At 38.1% G+C, this 13,308-nt stretch overlaps 1 protein-coding gene across 8 annotated transcripts in view; it reads right to left on the minus strand.

Annotated features, from left to right (window-relative positions):
- MCF2L2 (MCF.2 cell line derived transforming sequence-like 2) overlaps nt 1-13,308 on the minus strand; it is a 248,979-nt gene that overhangs the window by 149,281 nt on the left and 86,390 nt on the right. For all 8 annotated transcript variants that reach the window (XM_087861435.1, XM_087861430.1, XM_087861434.1 and 5 more), the window contains one exon: nt 1,962-2,078. In XM_087861435.1, the coding sequence (XP_087717561.1) occupies nt 1,962-2,078 (117 nt within the window). The remainder of the gene's footprint in view (nt 1-1,961; nt 2,079-13,308) is intronic.

Genomic DNA, 13,308 nt, shown 5'->3' on the forward strand with positions numbered 1-13,308 from the left:
AGTATGAATATAAAGAATACGTCTGATGTTTTAATACTAGTTGTATTTTTTAAAGTTCATTATAATATGATTAACACATGCATAAACAGAAACCATGGATATGAACTAGGCCTGGGGTGGGAACGTGTGTGCACATGTCTGCTCATGCCATGTCTTTAAGTAATCTATGTTCATGGCTTCAGTCTTTACCTCTCTAAGTTCTCAGAGAACTACTCTTGTCTTTGACGTCAAGGCACATTCATTTTTTATTTTACTCATTTGCTGCAAATTTGTGTTATTTCAAAAAAGATCTGAGGCAACTTGAAAAACATTAATAACATAATAAAACAAAGGATTGGTAGAGAAGTCAGAGCAAAAGGGAGAGCTAGCGAGGCCAAATAAGGCTGGCAGGACAGTAAATTCTTTTGATTATTAAAGTAATGTAATAAAATCCTAGTAAGTGAAGAAATAGAACCTGGAAGCACTCCAGTTCCACTTTTCATATGGTCTAATGAAACTGCAACCCAGGACAACCCTGACCACATTATCTGTGTGTGATATCCTACATAAACTTCCCTCCGTATCTTTTCTATTTAGACCTAGTGAGAATAATAATAATAATTCCTTTTTTCATTCTCAAGAATTCTCTTGGAGTCACTGTTATTGCAGTAAAACTGATGAGAAGTTTGTAGGGTTCATGCCCAGTTTGTGGGTCTTCCTCTAGGTTTGGGGAAGGGTCCTGTCTTCCTTAGAATTACATAGCATACAAAGAAGTGACGGAAGGATTAGAATCTGTAGCTTTGAAATAAATGCACTGTGTTGCTAGAAATTTATTTTTGTTTAGTTCTTAAATTTCCTTTTAAAAAAGAATAACCACAAAGCTTCACACTCTGAGTGAATTATCCTACCTAATTAAATACCATTCAGGTGTTTATTGGTAAATGTTGGGCAACATGTTTCCAAAGTGACCCAATACGGAGAGAGGGGGGCTGACCCTGCAACTTGTCACTGGGTTGGTGAAGGGAGCTTCTGACTCGGCTCAGAAAACCTAGTCATTTTGAGGGCCTAGGGGCTCTGAAAGTGGGGAAAGGGGAATGGCAACTTTATACAGAAACACTTATTATTTGAGTTTCAATCCCACTTTTTCCTCCATATTATTGACCCTTCTAGTTTAGCAAAACAACCAGAACCATGAGTGAGTCAAGTAAAGTACTATATGTCAGGGACTTTCACGCACATTACATCACTTCGTCTCACATCACACTCTCAGGCAGCTTCTGCTAGTCTGAGGTTTCTTATCATCGGCACGATTGACCTTTGGCCCAGACCACTCTTTGTTGTGGGGGGCTGCCTCGTGTATAAGTTGCTTAGCAGCATCCCTGGCTCCTACACACTAGATGCCAGTAACACTCCTCTCAAGTTATGACTGCAAAAAAAGGTCTGTCTAAAATTGCCCCCAGCTGGAAGCCACTGTTAGTTCCATTTTAACAGGGGAGATAACAAGCTGAAAGAGGTTTAATAACTGACCCAGGGTCAGACAATAAGTAATGGTGACAATATTCAAATGCAGCCCTTTCTGACTCGGCGGGTTTTGATCTTTCCGTTCATTAGAATCATCTGGGCAGTTGTGTGGAATGCTAATGTCTGAGACCCAACCCTGATCAAGAAAATTCATTTCTCTGGGGTAGAGCAGGGTGCTGGTATGTTGAAAACTCCCCAGGTTCATTGTAAATCAAGTCTCCCCCACCCCATGCCAGATGATGAGGCGAGGCAAAGGAGGGTAGCAGGACAAGCCACAGCCTCTTTCCTTCCACCCCATTTCTCCCCCACTTGTGGCTTAGAAAACCCAACCTTCCCAGTGTTAGGTGGTCATTGCTGTTAGGTGGTCATGGGCAATGACCACCCAACAGTTGATCTTTAACTGCTCTGTCTTCTGGAAAACAAGGAGAGACAATGTAAAGGGCACATAAGTTGGTACTCACAGTTCGATGATTTATCCACTGACTGTGGTGGTATTCCAAAGTTCCCCCTAAGTCCTCCGTCAGTTGGCTTTTGTCAATGTAGCCATGAAGGTCAGACACAGAGTTTAACATAACGATCTATAGAGGAAAAAAATCAATATATTCCTCACAGATAATTAAATAGTAGCTCATCTAGGTTCTATTGTTATTTAAATAGCACTTGAACTTTGCCTGATCAGGAATTCATATACAAAGAGTTACTATATCCAGCAGAGAAATGTTTTATATTCCCTTTACATTTTCCCCCTTTAAGCAAAGAATACCAAAGGTTCTACAGCCTGTGACCAAATGGTGACTTGGTTCAGGGGACTCTGTTCTAAGCTACCCAGAAGTCGGGTCTTACTTTAGGTAGATTTTTGTCAAAAGTTACCAAGCTAAAGTATACTCTTCAACCACCAAATTCAAGTGTTATATTGAGACCTAAAAATCTGCAGTGAGAAGCCCAAGCTGGTGAATATCAAAATAAAATTAGAATACAGGGACATACTGAGGAGTATGTATTAAAAAGATCTACTATACTGATAACTCCCATGAGGAATGTTGGTATGCCCCCAATTTATCCTGCATGGAAGAGATTTGGAGGTGATACGGAGTGGGTTTTTATGAATTAACAATCTGGTTGATGAACAAACCCATGCTGATGAATGAATGCCCACACACCTAGAGGGAGCTGACACATTCCAAATTGTCCCTTTCTGCTCCTCTGCAGCAGCTCTGATCAGGTCACGGTCCTAGCTCTCTGTTCCAGGTATTATATCACAGCCCCTACTCACTCCTAAAGAGAAACAAGGACCCCTCACTCCAACTTCTGAAACATGTCCCCCTGTAAGGCTTTAACTTAATGACTTTATATTTGTTCACTCCTTGTTGGTTATTTTGAAAACTGACTCTTGGTCAGAGGACATAAGAACATAGGCTTTTTGGGGTGCCTGTCTGATCCAATTGGTGAAACATGCAACTCTTGATCTCTGGGTTGTGAGCTTGAGCCCCACATTGGGTGTAGAGATTACTTAAAAATAAAATCTTAAAAAAAAGAATAGGGGCTTTCTTCTATTATTACATAGTATTAGTCAAGTGATAAACCTACTTTGGAATAGAAAGAATGTAAGTTAGGGCCCAAAGTCTATAGGTGAAAACAAAATTGATGTACTCATTCAACAAATATGTATTGAATTTCTAATAAATGCCAGGATCTGAGGGATAACATAGTCAGCACAACAGGTCCTACCTCAAAGAACTCAGGTTTAGTGGAATTTGGTTACTACATATCACTGTTAACCTTATCAGGTCCCTGCCTTTCTCCTTCACTTCTGAAAAGAAGTTTGAGAATTTTTTTAAATTAATTAATTAATTACATTTTTTCTTTACATTGTGGGGCCCGAACCCACAACCCTGAGATCAAGAGTTGCATGCTCCATCAACTGAGCCAGCCAGGCACCCCGGGAGTTTGGGAATTTTAAAAATTACATTCATAACATGAGAAAAAGTGGAAAGAAACTAAACCTGAATCCATCTATGTCTTTCCCTCCTAAAAATTTTTGGGAGTTTCAAAAAGATTTTTAGTCTTTCTAAAATTAGAAATTATAGGACTCAAAACAAGATATCCACTGAAATTAAATTTTCAAAACGATTGGCATAAAGTTGTACACAATGTACTTGCATGAATTTTAAATCCCAATTATATACAGAGCTAATACTCAGCTAATAAACATGGTGATACTTATAATATATTAAAAAAAGAAATTGCCAATATATTTTGCTTTTTGAAATATTAATTGCTATGGTAACACTTGGCAGTTTGTTTTTGTTTTTGTTTTTTTAATTCCAATGTGGAACATCTTATTAGGTGGAAGTAACTTTGCCACACAGCCTTGTGTTTTCAAAAACATATCCTGGGGCTCCTGGGTGGCTCATTTGGTTAAGCATCTGCCTCTGGCTCAAGTCATGATCCCAGAGTGCAGGGATCGAGCCCCACATTGACTCCCTGCTTAGTGGAGATCCTGCTTCTCCCTCTCCCTCTGCTGCTCACCCTGCTTGTGCTCTCTCTCTCTCTCTCTCTCTGTCAAATAAATAAATAAAATCTTTAAAAAAAAATAAAAAGAAAAAACATATCCTGCCAGGCTGCACATCTTCTGTTCCACCTAACTGAACAGGAGAGAGAAGCATGTGTTCCATGCTTGCTGGGACTCTGTCTTCTCATCTTTAGCTGTAGAGGACTAAGGGAAATTTAAAATTGGAAGCTAAAAATGAAAATTAGGAATAAAAGGAAGATATTAGAGGATTTTGTACTGTTAAATATTGATCAAAGCAATCCCAATTAAAATCCCAGCAGACTCTCTGTAGAAAGTCTCAAGCTAACTCTAAAATCTATATAGAAATGCAAAATAGAATAGGCAAAACAATTTTGAAAATAATAAAGTTTCAAGACTTACAAACTACAATAGTCAAGAGTTTGGTAACAACAAAGGACAGCCAAATAGATCAATGGAACAGAATAGAGTCCTGAAATAGACTCACACAAATATGGTCAAGTGATTTTTTTTAACTCTTTATTTTAAAATAATTATAGTAGTTATAGTAATTTTGAAATAATTACACAAGTACAGATTCAAGTTGCAAAGATAGTACAGAGAGGTCCCATGTACCTTTCACCCAGTCCCTGCCCTCTCTGGTTACATTTTACATAATTATAGTACAAAATCAAAGGCAGGAATTTGATACTGATGTAATGTGTATGTTTAGTTCTTTATCATTTTCTCACATCTATAGATTTGTGTAATCACCAATCAAGATGCGGAACTATTTCATCACTACAAAAGTCTCCCTTGTGTTATCCTCTACAGGCACACACCCCCCGCCCCAATCATTCCTGAACCCTGGCAAACATGAACCTGACTTTTGAAAGAGGTGCAAAAAGTCAATTCCATGAAGATATAATTCCATATTCAACAAATGGTGCTAAAACAACTAGACATCCATATGCAAAAAAAGGAATCTTATCTTACATCTCATATAAAAATCAACTCAAAATGCATCAGAGATCTAAATCTAAAACATAAAACTTGGAGAAGAAAACATAAAGGAAAAATCAGGAGAAAATCTTTGGGTTAGGCAAAGAGTTCTGAGATACAACACCAAAAACACAACACATAAAAGAAGAATTGATAAACTGGACTTCATCCAAATTAAAAACATTTGCTTTGCAAAAGACATGGTTAGGAGGATGAAAAGACAACCCATAGACTAGGAGAAAATATTTGCAAATCACATATCTGACAATGGACTCATATTTACTCTCAAAACTCAACAGTGAAAAAAAACATACAATCAAAAACAGGCAAAGAGGACTTCTAGAAAGTGGAGTAGGAGGACTCTGAGCTCACCTTGGCCCACAGACACACCTAGATAACAGCCACATCAGGGCAGCTCAGAAAACCCAAAGGCTGGCAGAACAGACTTTCCACAGTTAATAGAGAGGAGGCCACAGAGAAAGAGGTAGGAGAGGCAGAGATGCAGTTGGGAACCAAACTTCCAGAGAGACTTAACCAAAAACAGCAGGGACACCACAAGCACGGAGAAGGGTGAGGAGCAGACCCCACACTAGGCACCCGGGGCACAGGGAACCTGCAGTGGAAGACAAGTCCCATAAGATTTGGCTTTGAAAACTAGTGGGGCTTAACTTTGTGACTTTTTACAATCAGTAGGGCTTAACTCCAGGTACTTTAAAAATCAGCAGGCTTAGCTCGGGAGAGACAGAGGGTGATAGGAAACTGAGTTCCCATCCTTAAAGAGCCAACACAACAAACAACCCAGCCAAGGTACGGTATAGAAGCATCAGTCTGAAAGCGCCTATGGCATATGGGAAGGAGATTTATTTACTAATCTCAGAACCTACACTGGAGGGGCAAGGATATTTAGGTGATTTCTTCTAGAACAAAGCCCCAACAGGTGCCAACGCCCCCAACCCCACCCCAACCTAGATAGCCAGACACCTGTGGAAACCAGCTCAAACATCCTGCCATAGCTAATACCACACACCCCACTCCTGCATTCTCCTGCAGATCCACCTCATCCACCCCACCCCACTCCACAGGCCTCCCTTCAAAGTGGCTCCTGCCAAGACACATCCTGCAAGCAACCCCCAGTGATTCCTCCCCTGGGGAGAGAGGAAGATAGCCACACACATCAGTGTGACTACAGTCCCAACAGATGGGACTGGGGCAGACATCTGATCTACCTGCCAGCCCCACCCACCAACAAGGCTCTCAGGGGGCAGCATGGGAGAGCACCCTGCAGTTTAGTACCACTGCAGCCCTGGCAGATGGGCTGAGGGTAGGCATCTGGTCTGACTGCTGACATCACCTAACTATAAGCCCACAGTGGCCCCAGATCAGCCCTTTAACAGCATGGGGAACAAACTGCCTGGTGCACCCACAAGAGGCAAAGTCAGCCATTGCAGCCAACTGGACTGAAGACAACGAGGCTCAGCCACAACAGTGGGGCACACAAAACCCACAAAGGAGACATCCCTAAAGCACCTGGCTCAGGTAAACAGGGGTCATTGTGCTACAGGGCACTACAGAACCTCTTCTTCATAAGGCTACTACTTCCAAGAGCAGAAGACGAAGCTGACTTTCCTAACACATAGAAACAGACACAGAGAGTTAGACAAAATAAGGAGACAGGAGTGTGTCCCAAATGAAAGAAAAGGACAAAACCACCTTTAAAAAGTCAAATGGGGGGTGATTTGGGGGCTCAGTCAGTTAAGTGTCTTGATTTCAGCTCAGGTCATGATCTCAAGGTCCTGGGATCAAGCCCCACATCAGGCTTCATGCTCAATGGGGAGTCTGTTTGAAGATTCTCTCCCTCTCATCTTTCCCTCTGCCCCTATCCTGCTCACGTGCATGTGCGCATGCTCTCTCTCTCTCTAAAATAAATAAATAAATCTTTTTAAAAATGTCAAATAAAAGAGACAAATAATATGCCTAATAGAGAACTCAAAGTAATGGTCATAAAGATACTCACTGGAGTTGAGAAAAGAGTGGAGGATCTCACAGAAACCTTCAACAAAGAGAGAGAAAATATTAAAAAGAACCAATTGGAGATGAAGAACTCAATAACTGAAATTAAAAATATACTAGAGGTATCAGTAGCAAATTAGAGAAGGCAGAAAAACAGATCAGTGATCTGAAATACAGAGCAATAGAAAGCAACCAAGCTCTCTGCTCTGGGTAGCCAGGCCCAAGGCAGGGGAGAGCGGAAGCAACCAAGCTCAATGGCAAAAAGGAAAAAGAATAATAAAAGCTGGAAATGGGTTAAGAAAACTCAGTGATATCATCAAGCATAATAATATTAGCATTATAGGGATCCCAGAAGGAGAAAAAAGAGAAAAGGAGGCAGAAAATTTATTTGAAGAAATAATAGCTAAAAACTCCCCAAATCTCAGGGAGGAAACAGAAATCCAGATCTAAGAGGCACAGAGAGCCCCCAAGTAAATCAACCCAAGGAGGTCCACGACAAAATACACAGTAATTAAAATGGAAAAAGTAATGATCGAGAATTTTAAAAGCAGCAAGAGAAAGGAAAACAGTTACATAAAAAGGAAACTCCATAAGGCTATCAGCTGGTTTTTCAGCAGAAACTATGCAGGCCAGAAGACAGTGGCATGATATATTCAAAGTGTTGAAGAAAAAAAAAACCTATAAACAGGAATACAATATCCAGCAAGATTAGCATTCAGAATAGAAGGAAAGATAAAGAGTTTCCCAGACAAACAAAAGTTAAAGGAATTCATCACCACTAAACCAGCCTTATAAGAAACATTGAAGGGAATTCTTTGACTGGAAAGAAAAGGCCATAATAAGGAATAAGAAAATTATGAAATAAAAAAAATTTCATAAGTAAATGCAGACATAATAAAAGTAGTAGATGAAGGACACTTGGCTGGCTTCGTTGGAAGAGCATGCAGCTCTTGATCTAGGGGTCATGAGTTTGAGCCCCACATTAGGTGTAGAGATTCTTAAACTTTTTTAAAAAGTAGTAGATGAGTCACTTACAAAACCATTATGGAGGTTAAAGCACAAAAGCAGTAAAATCAATTATATCTACAGAAATCAGTCAAGGGATTCACAAAATAAAAGGATGTTAAGTATGACATCATATACATAAAACATGGAGGGTAGAGAAGTAAAAATTTAGTGCTTTTAGAATGGGTTCAAACTTAAATGATGAACAACTTAATATAAATGGCTCTATGCATCAGATATTACATATGAACCTAATGGTAACCACACACACACACACACACACACACACACACACAAACTTGTAATAGAAAAAAATAAAGAGAAAGGAATCCAAGCATATCAATAAAGAAAGTCATCAAACCACAAGGGACAACAGCAAGAGAAGAAGAAAGAAACAGAGAAGAACTACAAAAACAACTGTAAAACACATAATGGCAGTATGCATTTATCAATAATACTTTGAATATACTTTGAATCAAAAGACATAGAGTGATTGAATGGATAAAAGAGCAAAACCCATCTATATGCTGCCTATAGGATACTCATTTCAGACCTAAAAACATATGCAGATTGAAAATGGAAAATGGAAGAACATTTACCATGCAAATGGAAGCAAAAAGAAAGCTAGGATACCAATATTTATTTATATCATACAAAATCAACTTTAAGACAGACTGTAACAAGAGACAAAGAAGGACACTACATGATAAAGTGTACAATCTAACAAGAGGATATAACAATTGTAAATTTTTGTGCACCCAACATGGAAGCACCTAAATATATAAATTAACTATTAACAGACAAGAAGGAAGAAATCAATAGTAATACAGTAATAGTAGGGGACATTAACACCCCACTTACATCAATGGATAGGTCATCCAGACAGAAAATTGACAAGGCAACAGTGGCTTTGAATGACACATTGGACCAGATGGATCTAACAGATATATTCAGAATATTCCATCCTAAAACAGCAGAATACATTCTTTACAAATGCATATAGAACGCTCTCCAGAATAGATCACATGTTAGCCACAAAACAAGTCTCAATAAATTCAAAAAGACTGAAATCATATCATGCATCTTTTCTGAACATAATGGTATGAAACTAGAAATCAACCACAAGAAAAAATTTGAAAAGAACACAAATACATGCAGGCTAAATAACATGCTACTGAACAATGAATGGGTCAACCAAGAAACCAAAGAAGAAATCAAAAAATACACATGGAGACAAATGAAAATGAAAACACAACAGTCCAGATTTTGGGGATGCAGTAAAAGCTGTTCCAAGAGAGAAAATTATAATAATACAGGCCTACCTCAAAAAGCAAGAAAAGTCTCAAACAAACGTAACCTTACACTAAAGGAGCTAGAAAAAGAACAAACAAAGCCCAGAGTCAGCAGAAGAAAGGAAATAATGACTAGAGTGAAAGAAATAAAATGGAGACAGCTTTGTAATATAGCTTGAAGTCCAGATCTGTGATGCTACCAGGTTTGGTTTTCTTTCTCAACATTCCTTTGGCTACTCGGGTCTTTTTCTGGTTCCATATAAATTTTAGGATTATTTGTTCCAGCTGTGTGAAAAATGTTGATGGCATTTTGTGTGCATTGAATGTGTAGATTGCTCTGGGTAGCATAGACATTTTAACAATATCTGTTCTTCCAATCCATGAGCATGAAATGTTTTTCCATTTCTTTGTGTCTTCCTCAATTTCCTTCATAAGTTTCCTTCTATAGTTTTCAGAGTACAGATCTTTTACCTCTTTGGTTAGGTTTATTCCTAAGTATTCTATGGTTTTTGGTGCAACTGTAAATGCGATCGATACCTTAATTTCTCTTTCTTCTATCTCATTGTTAGTGTATAGAAATGCCACTGATTTCTGTGCATTGATTTTATATTCTGCCACTTTGCTGAATTCCTCTATGAGATCTACCAATTTGGGGGTGGAGTCTTTTTGGTTTTCCACACGGAGAATCATGTCATCTGCAAAGAGTGACTTTGACTTCTTCTTTGCCAATTTGGATACCTTTTATTTCTTTTTGTTTTCTGATTGCTGAGGATAGGACTCCTAGTACTATGTTCAAGCTATATTACAAAGTTGTAATCATCAAGACAGTATGGTACTAGCACAAAAACAGACACATAGATCAATGGAACAGAATAGAGAACCCAGAAATGGACCCTCAACTCTATGGTCAACTACTCTTTGACAGTGCAGGAAAGACTATCCAATGGAAAAAAAGACAGTCTCTCCAACAAATGGTGTTAAGAAAATTGGACAGCCACATGCAGAAGAATGAAATTGGACCACTTTCTTATGCCATATACAAAAACAAACTCAAAATGGATGACAGACCTAATTGTGAGACAGGAATCTATCAAAGTCCTAGAGGAGAACATAGGCAGAAACCTCTTTGACCTCGGCTGTAGCAACTTCTTACTAGACACATCTCCAAAGGCAAGGGAAACAAAAACAAAAACGAACTATTGGGACTTCATCAAGATAAAAAGCTTTTGCACAGCAAAGGAAACCATCAACAAAACCAAAAGACAACCTACAGAATGAGAGAAGATATTTGCAAATGTCTTATCAGATAAAGGGCTAGCATCTAAGATCTATAAAGAACTTATCAAACTCAACAGCCAAAAAACAAATAATCCAGTCAAGAAACAGGCAGAAGACATGAACAGACATTTCTCCAAAGAACACACCCAAATGGCCAATAGACACATGAAGAAATGCTCACCATCACTGAGCACCAGGGAAATACAAATCAAAACCACAATGAGATACCACTTCACACTGGTCAGAATGGCTAAAATGAACAACTCAGGAAGTAACAAATGTTAGTGAGGATGCAGAGAAAGGGGAACCCTCTTACAACTGCTGGTGGAAATGCAAACTGGTGTAACTACTCTGGAAAACAGTAAGGAGGTTCCTCGAAAAGTTAAGAATAGAACTACCCTACAACCCAGCAATTGCATTACTAGGGATTTATCCAAAGGATACAAACATAGTGATCTGAAGGGGCACCTGCACCCCAATGTTTATAGCAGAAATGTCCACAATAGCCAAAACTATGGAAAGAACCCAGATGTCCACCAATAGATGAATGGATAAAGAAGATGAGGTATATATATACATATATGTATATGTATGTATGTATATGTATATACATATACCCATGTGTGTGTATACAGCATGTGTGTGTATATATATATGTATGTATGTGTATATGTGTGTGTGTGTGTGTGTGTATATATATATATATATGATGGAATATTACTCAGCCATCTTGCCATTTGCAATGATGTGGATGGAACCAGAATGCATTATACTAAGAGAAATAAGTCAAACAGAAAAAGACAATTATCATATGATTTCACTCATATGTGGATTTTAAGAAACAAAACAGAGGATCATAGGGGAAGGGAGGGAAAAATGAAATAAGATGAAATCAGAGAGGGAGACAAACCATAAGAGACTCTTAACTATAGGCAACAAATTGAGGGTTGCTGGAGGGGAGGTGGGTGGAGGGATGAGATAACTGGGTGATGGGCATCAAAGAGGGCACTTGTAATGAGTACTGGGTGTTATATGCAACTGATGAATCACTGAACTCTACCTATGAAAATAATAATACACTATATGTCAATTAATTTAATTTAAATAAAATTAAAAATCAAAAAAATAAATGAAACGGAGACCAAAAAATAACAGTAAAAGAGATAATGAAATGAGGAGTGGTTCTTTGAAAAGATAAACAAAATTGTTAAATTTTTAGAAAGTATTCTTATTTATTTATTTTTGTGAGAGAGAGAGAATGGGGGGGGGGGTGGAGAGAGAAGCAGGCTCCCTAATGAGCAGAGAGCCTGATGTGGGACTCAATACCAGGACCCTGGGGTCATGACCTGAGCTGAAGGTAGATAGATGCTCAACTGACTGAGCCACCCAGGTGCCCCCAAATAGTTGAATTTTTAACCAGACTCAGGGTACCTGGCTGGCTCAGTCAGAAGAACACATGACTCTTGATCTCAGGATCATGAGTTTGAGCCACACATTGGGTGTAGAGATAACTAAAAAAAATAAATAAACTTTAAAAAGAACTTTCAGCCAGACTCATCAAAAAGAGAAGGAGAGAGAGAGGATTCAAATAAATAAAATTAGAAATGAAGGAGGATAAACAGCAACCAACACCACAGAAATACTGAATATTATAAGAGAATATTATGAAAAAATACATGCCAAAAAATTGGACAACCTAGAAAAAAAACAGATAAATTTCTAAAAACATATAACCTTCCAAAACTGAATCAGGAAGAAATAGAAATTTTAAATAGACGAATTACTAGCAATGAATTGAATCCCAACAAACAAAAGTCCAGGACCAGAAGGTTTCACAGGTAAATTCCACCAAACGCTTAAAAAAGAGGTAATACCTATGCTTCTCAAACTATTCCAAAAAACAAAAGAGGAAGGAAAGTTTCCAAATTCATTCTATAAGGCCAGCATTACCCTGATATGAAAACCAGATAAAGACACTAAAAAAAAAAAGAAAAACTACAGACCTATATCTCTGGTGAACACAGATGTAAAAATCCTCAACAAAATATTACCAAATTAAATCCAACAATATATTTTAAAAAGTCATTCACCCATGATGGAGTGGGATTTATTCTGAGGATGCAAGGGTAGTTCAATATTCACAAATCAATCAACATGATACATCACATTAATAAGAGAAAAGAAAAAAACCATATGATCACTTCAATAGATGCAGAGATAGCATTTGACAAAGTACAACATCCATTCTTGATAAAAACTCTTGGCAATGTGGGTTCAGAGGGAACATACCTCAACATAATAAAGGCCATATATGTAAAACCCACAGCTAACATCATACTCAATAGGGAAAAACTGACAGCTTTTCCTCTAAGATTAGGAACAAGGCACTCTCACCACCTTTATTCAACATAGTACTGGAAGTCTTACCCACAGAAACTGGACAACAAAAAGAAATAAAAGACATCCAAATTCATAAGGAAAAAGTAAAACTTTCACTTTGCAGATGCCATAATACTACATATAGAAAACCCTAAAGTCACCACCAAAAAACTACTAGAACTGATAAACGATTCAATAAAGCCACGGGATACAAAATCAATACCCAAAATTTGTTGCATTTTTACATACTACTAATGAAGTAGCAGAACAAGAAACTAAGAAAACAATCCCATTTACAATTGTACCAGAAACAATTAAATACCTAGGAACAAA

This window comes from Ursus americanus, chromosome 4 (assembly GCF_024610735.1).
Source record: "Ursus americanus isolate L20-20 chromosome 4, mUrsAme1.1.p, whole genome shotgun sequence".
NCBI lineage: Eukaryota > Metazoa > Chordata > Mammalia > Carnivora > Ursidae > Ursus > Ursus americanus.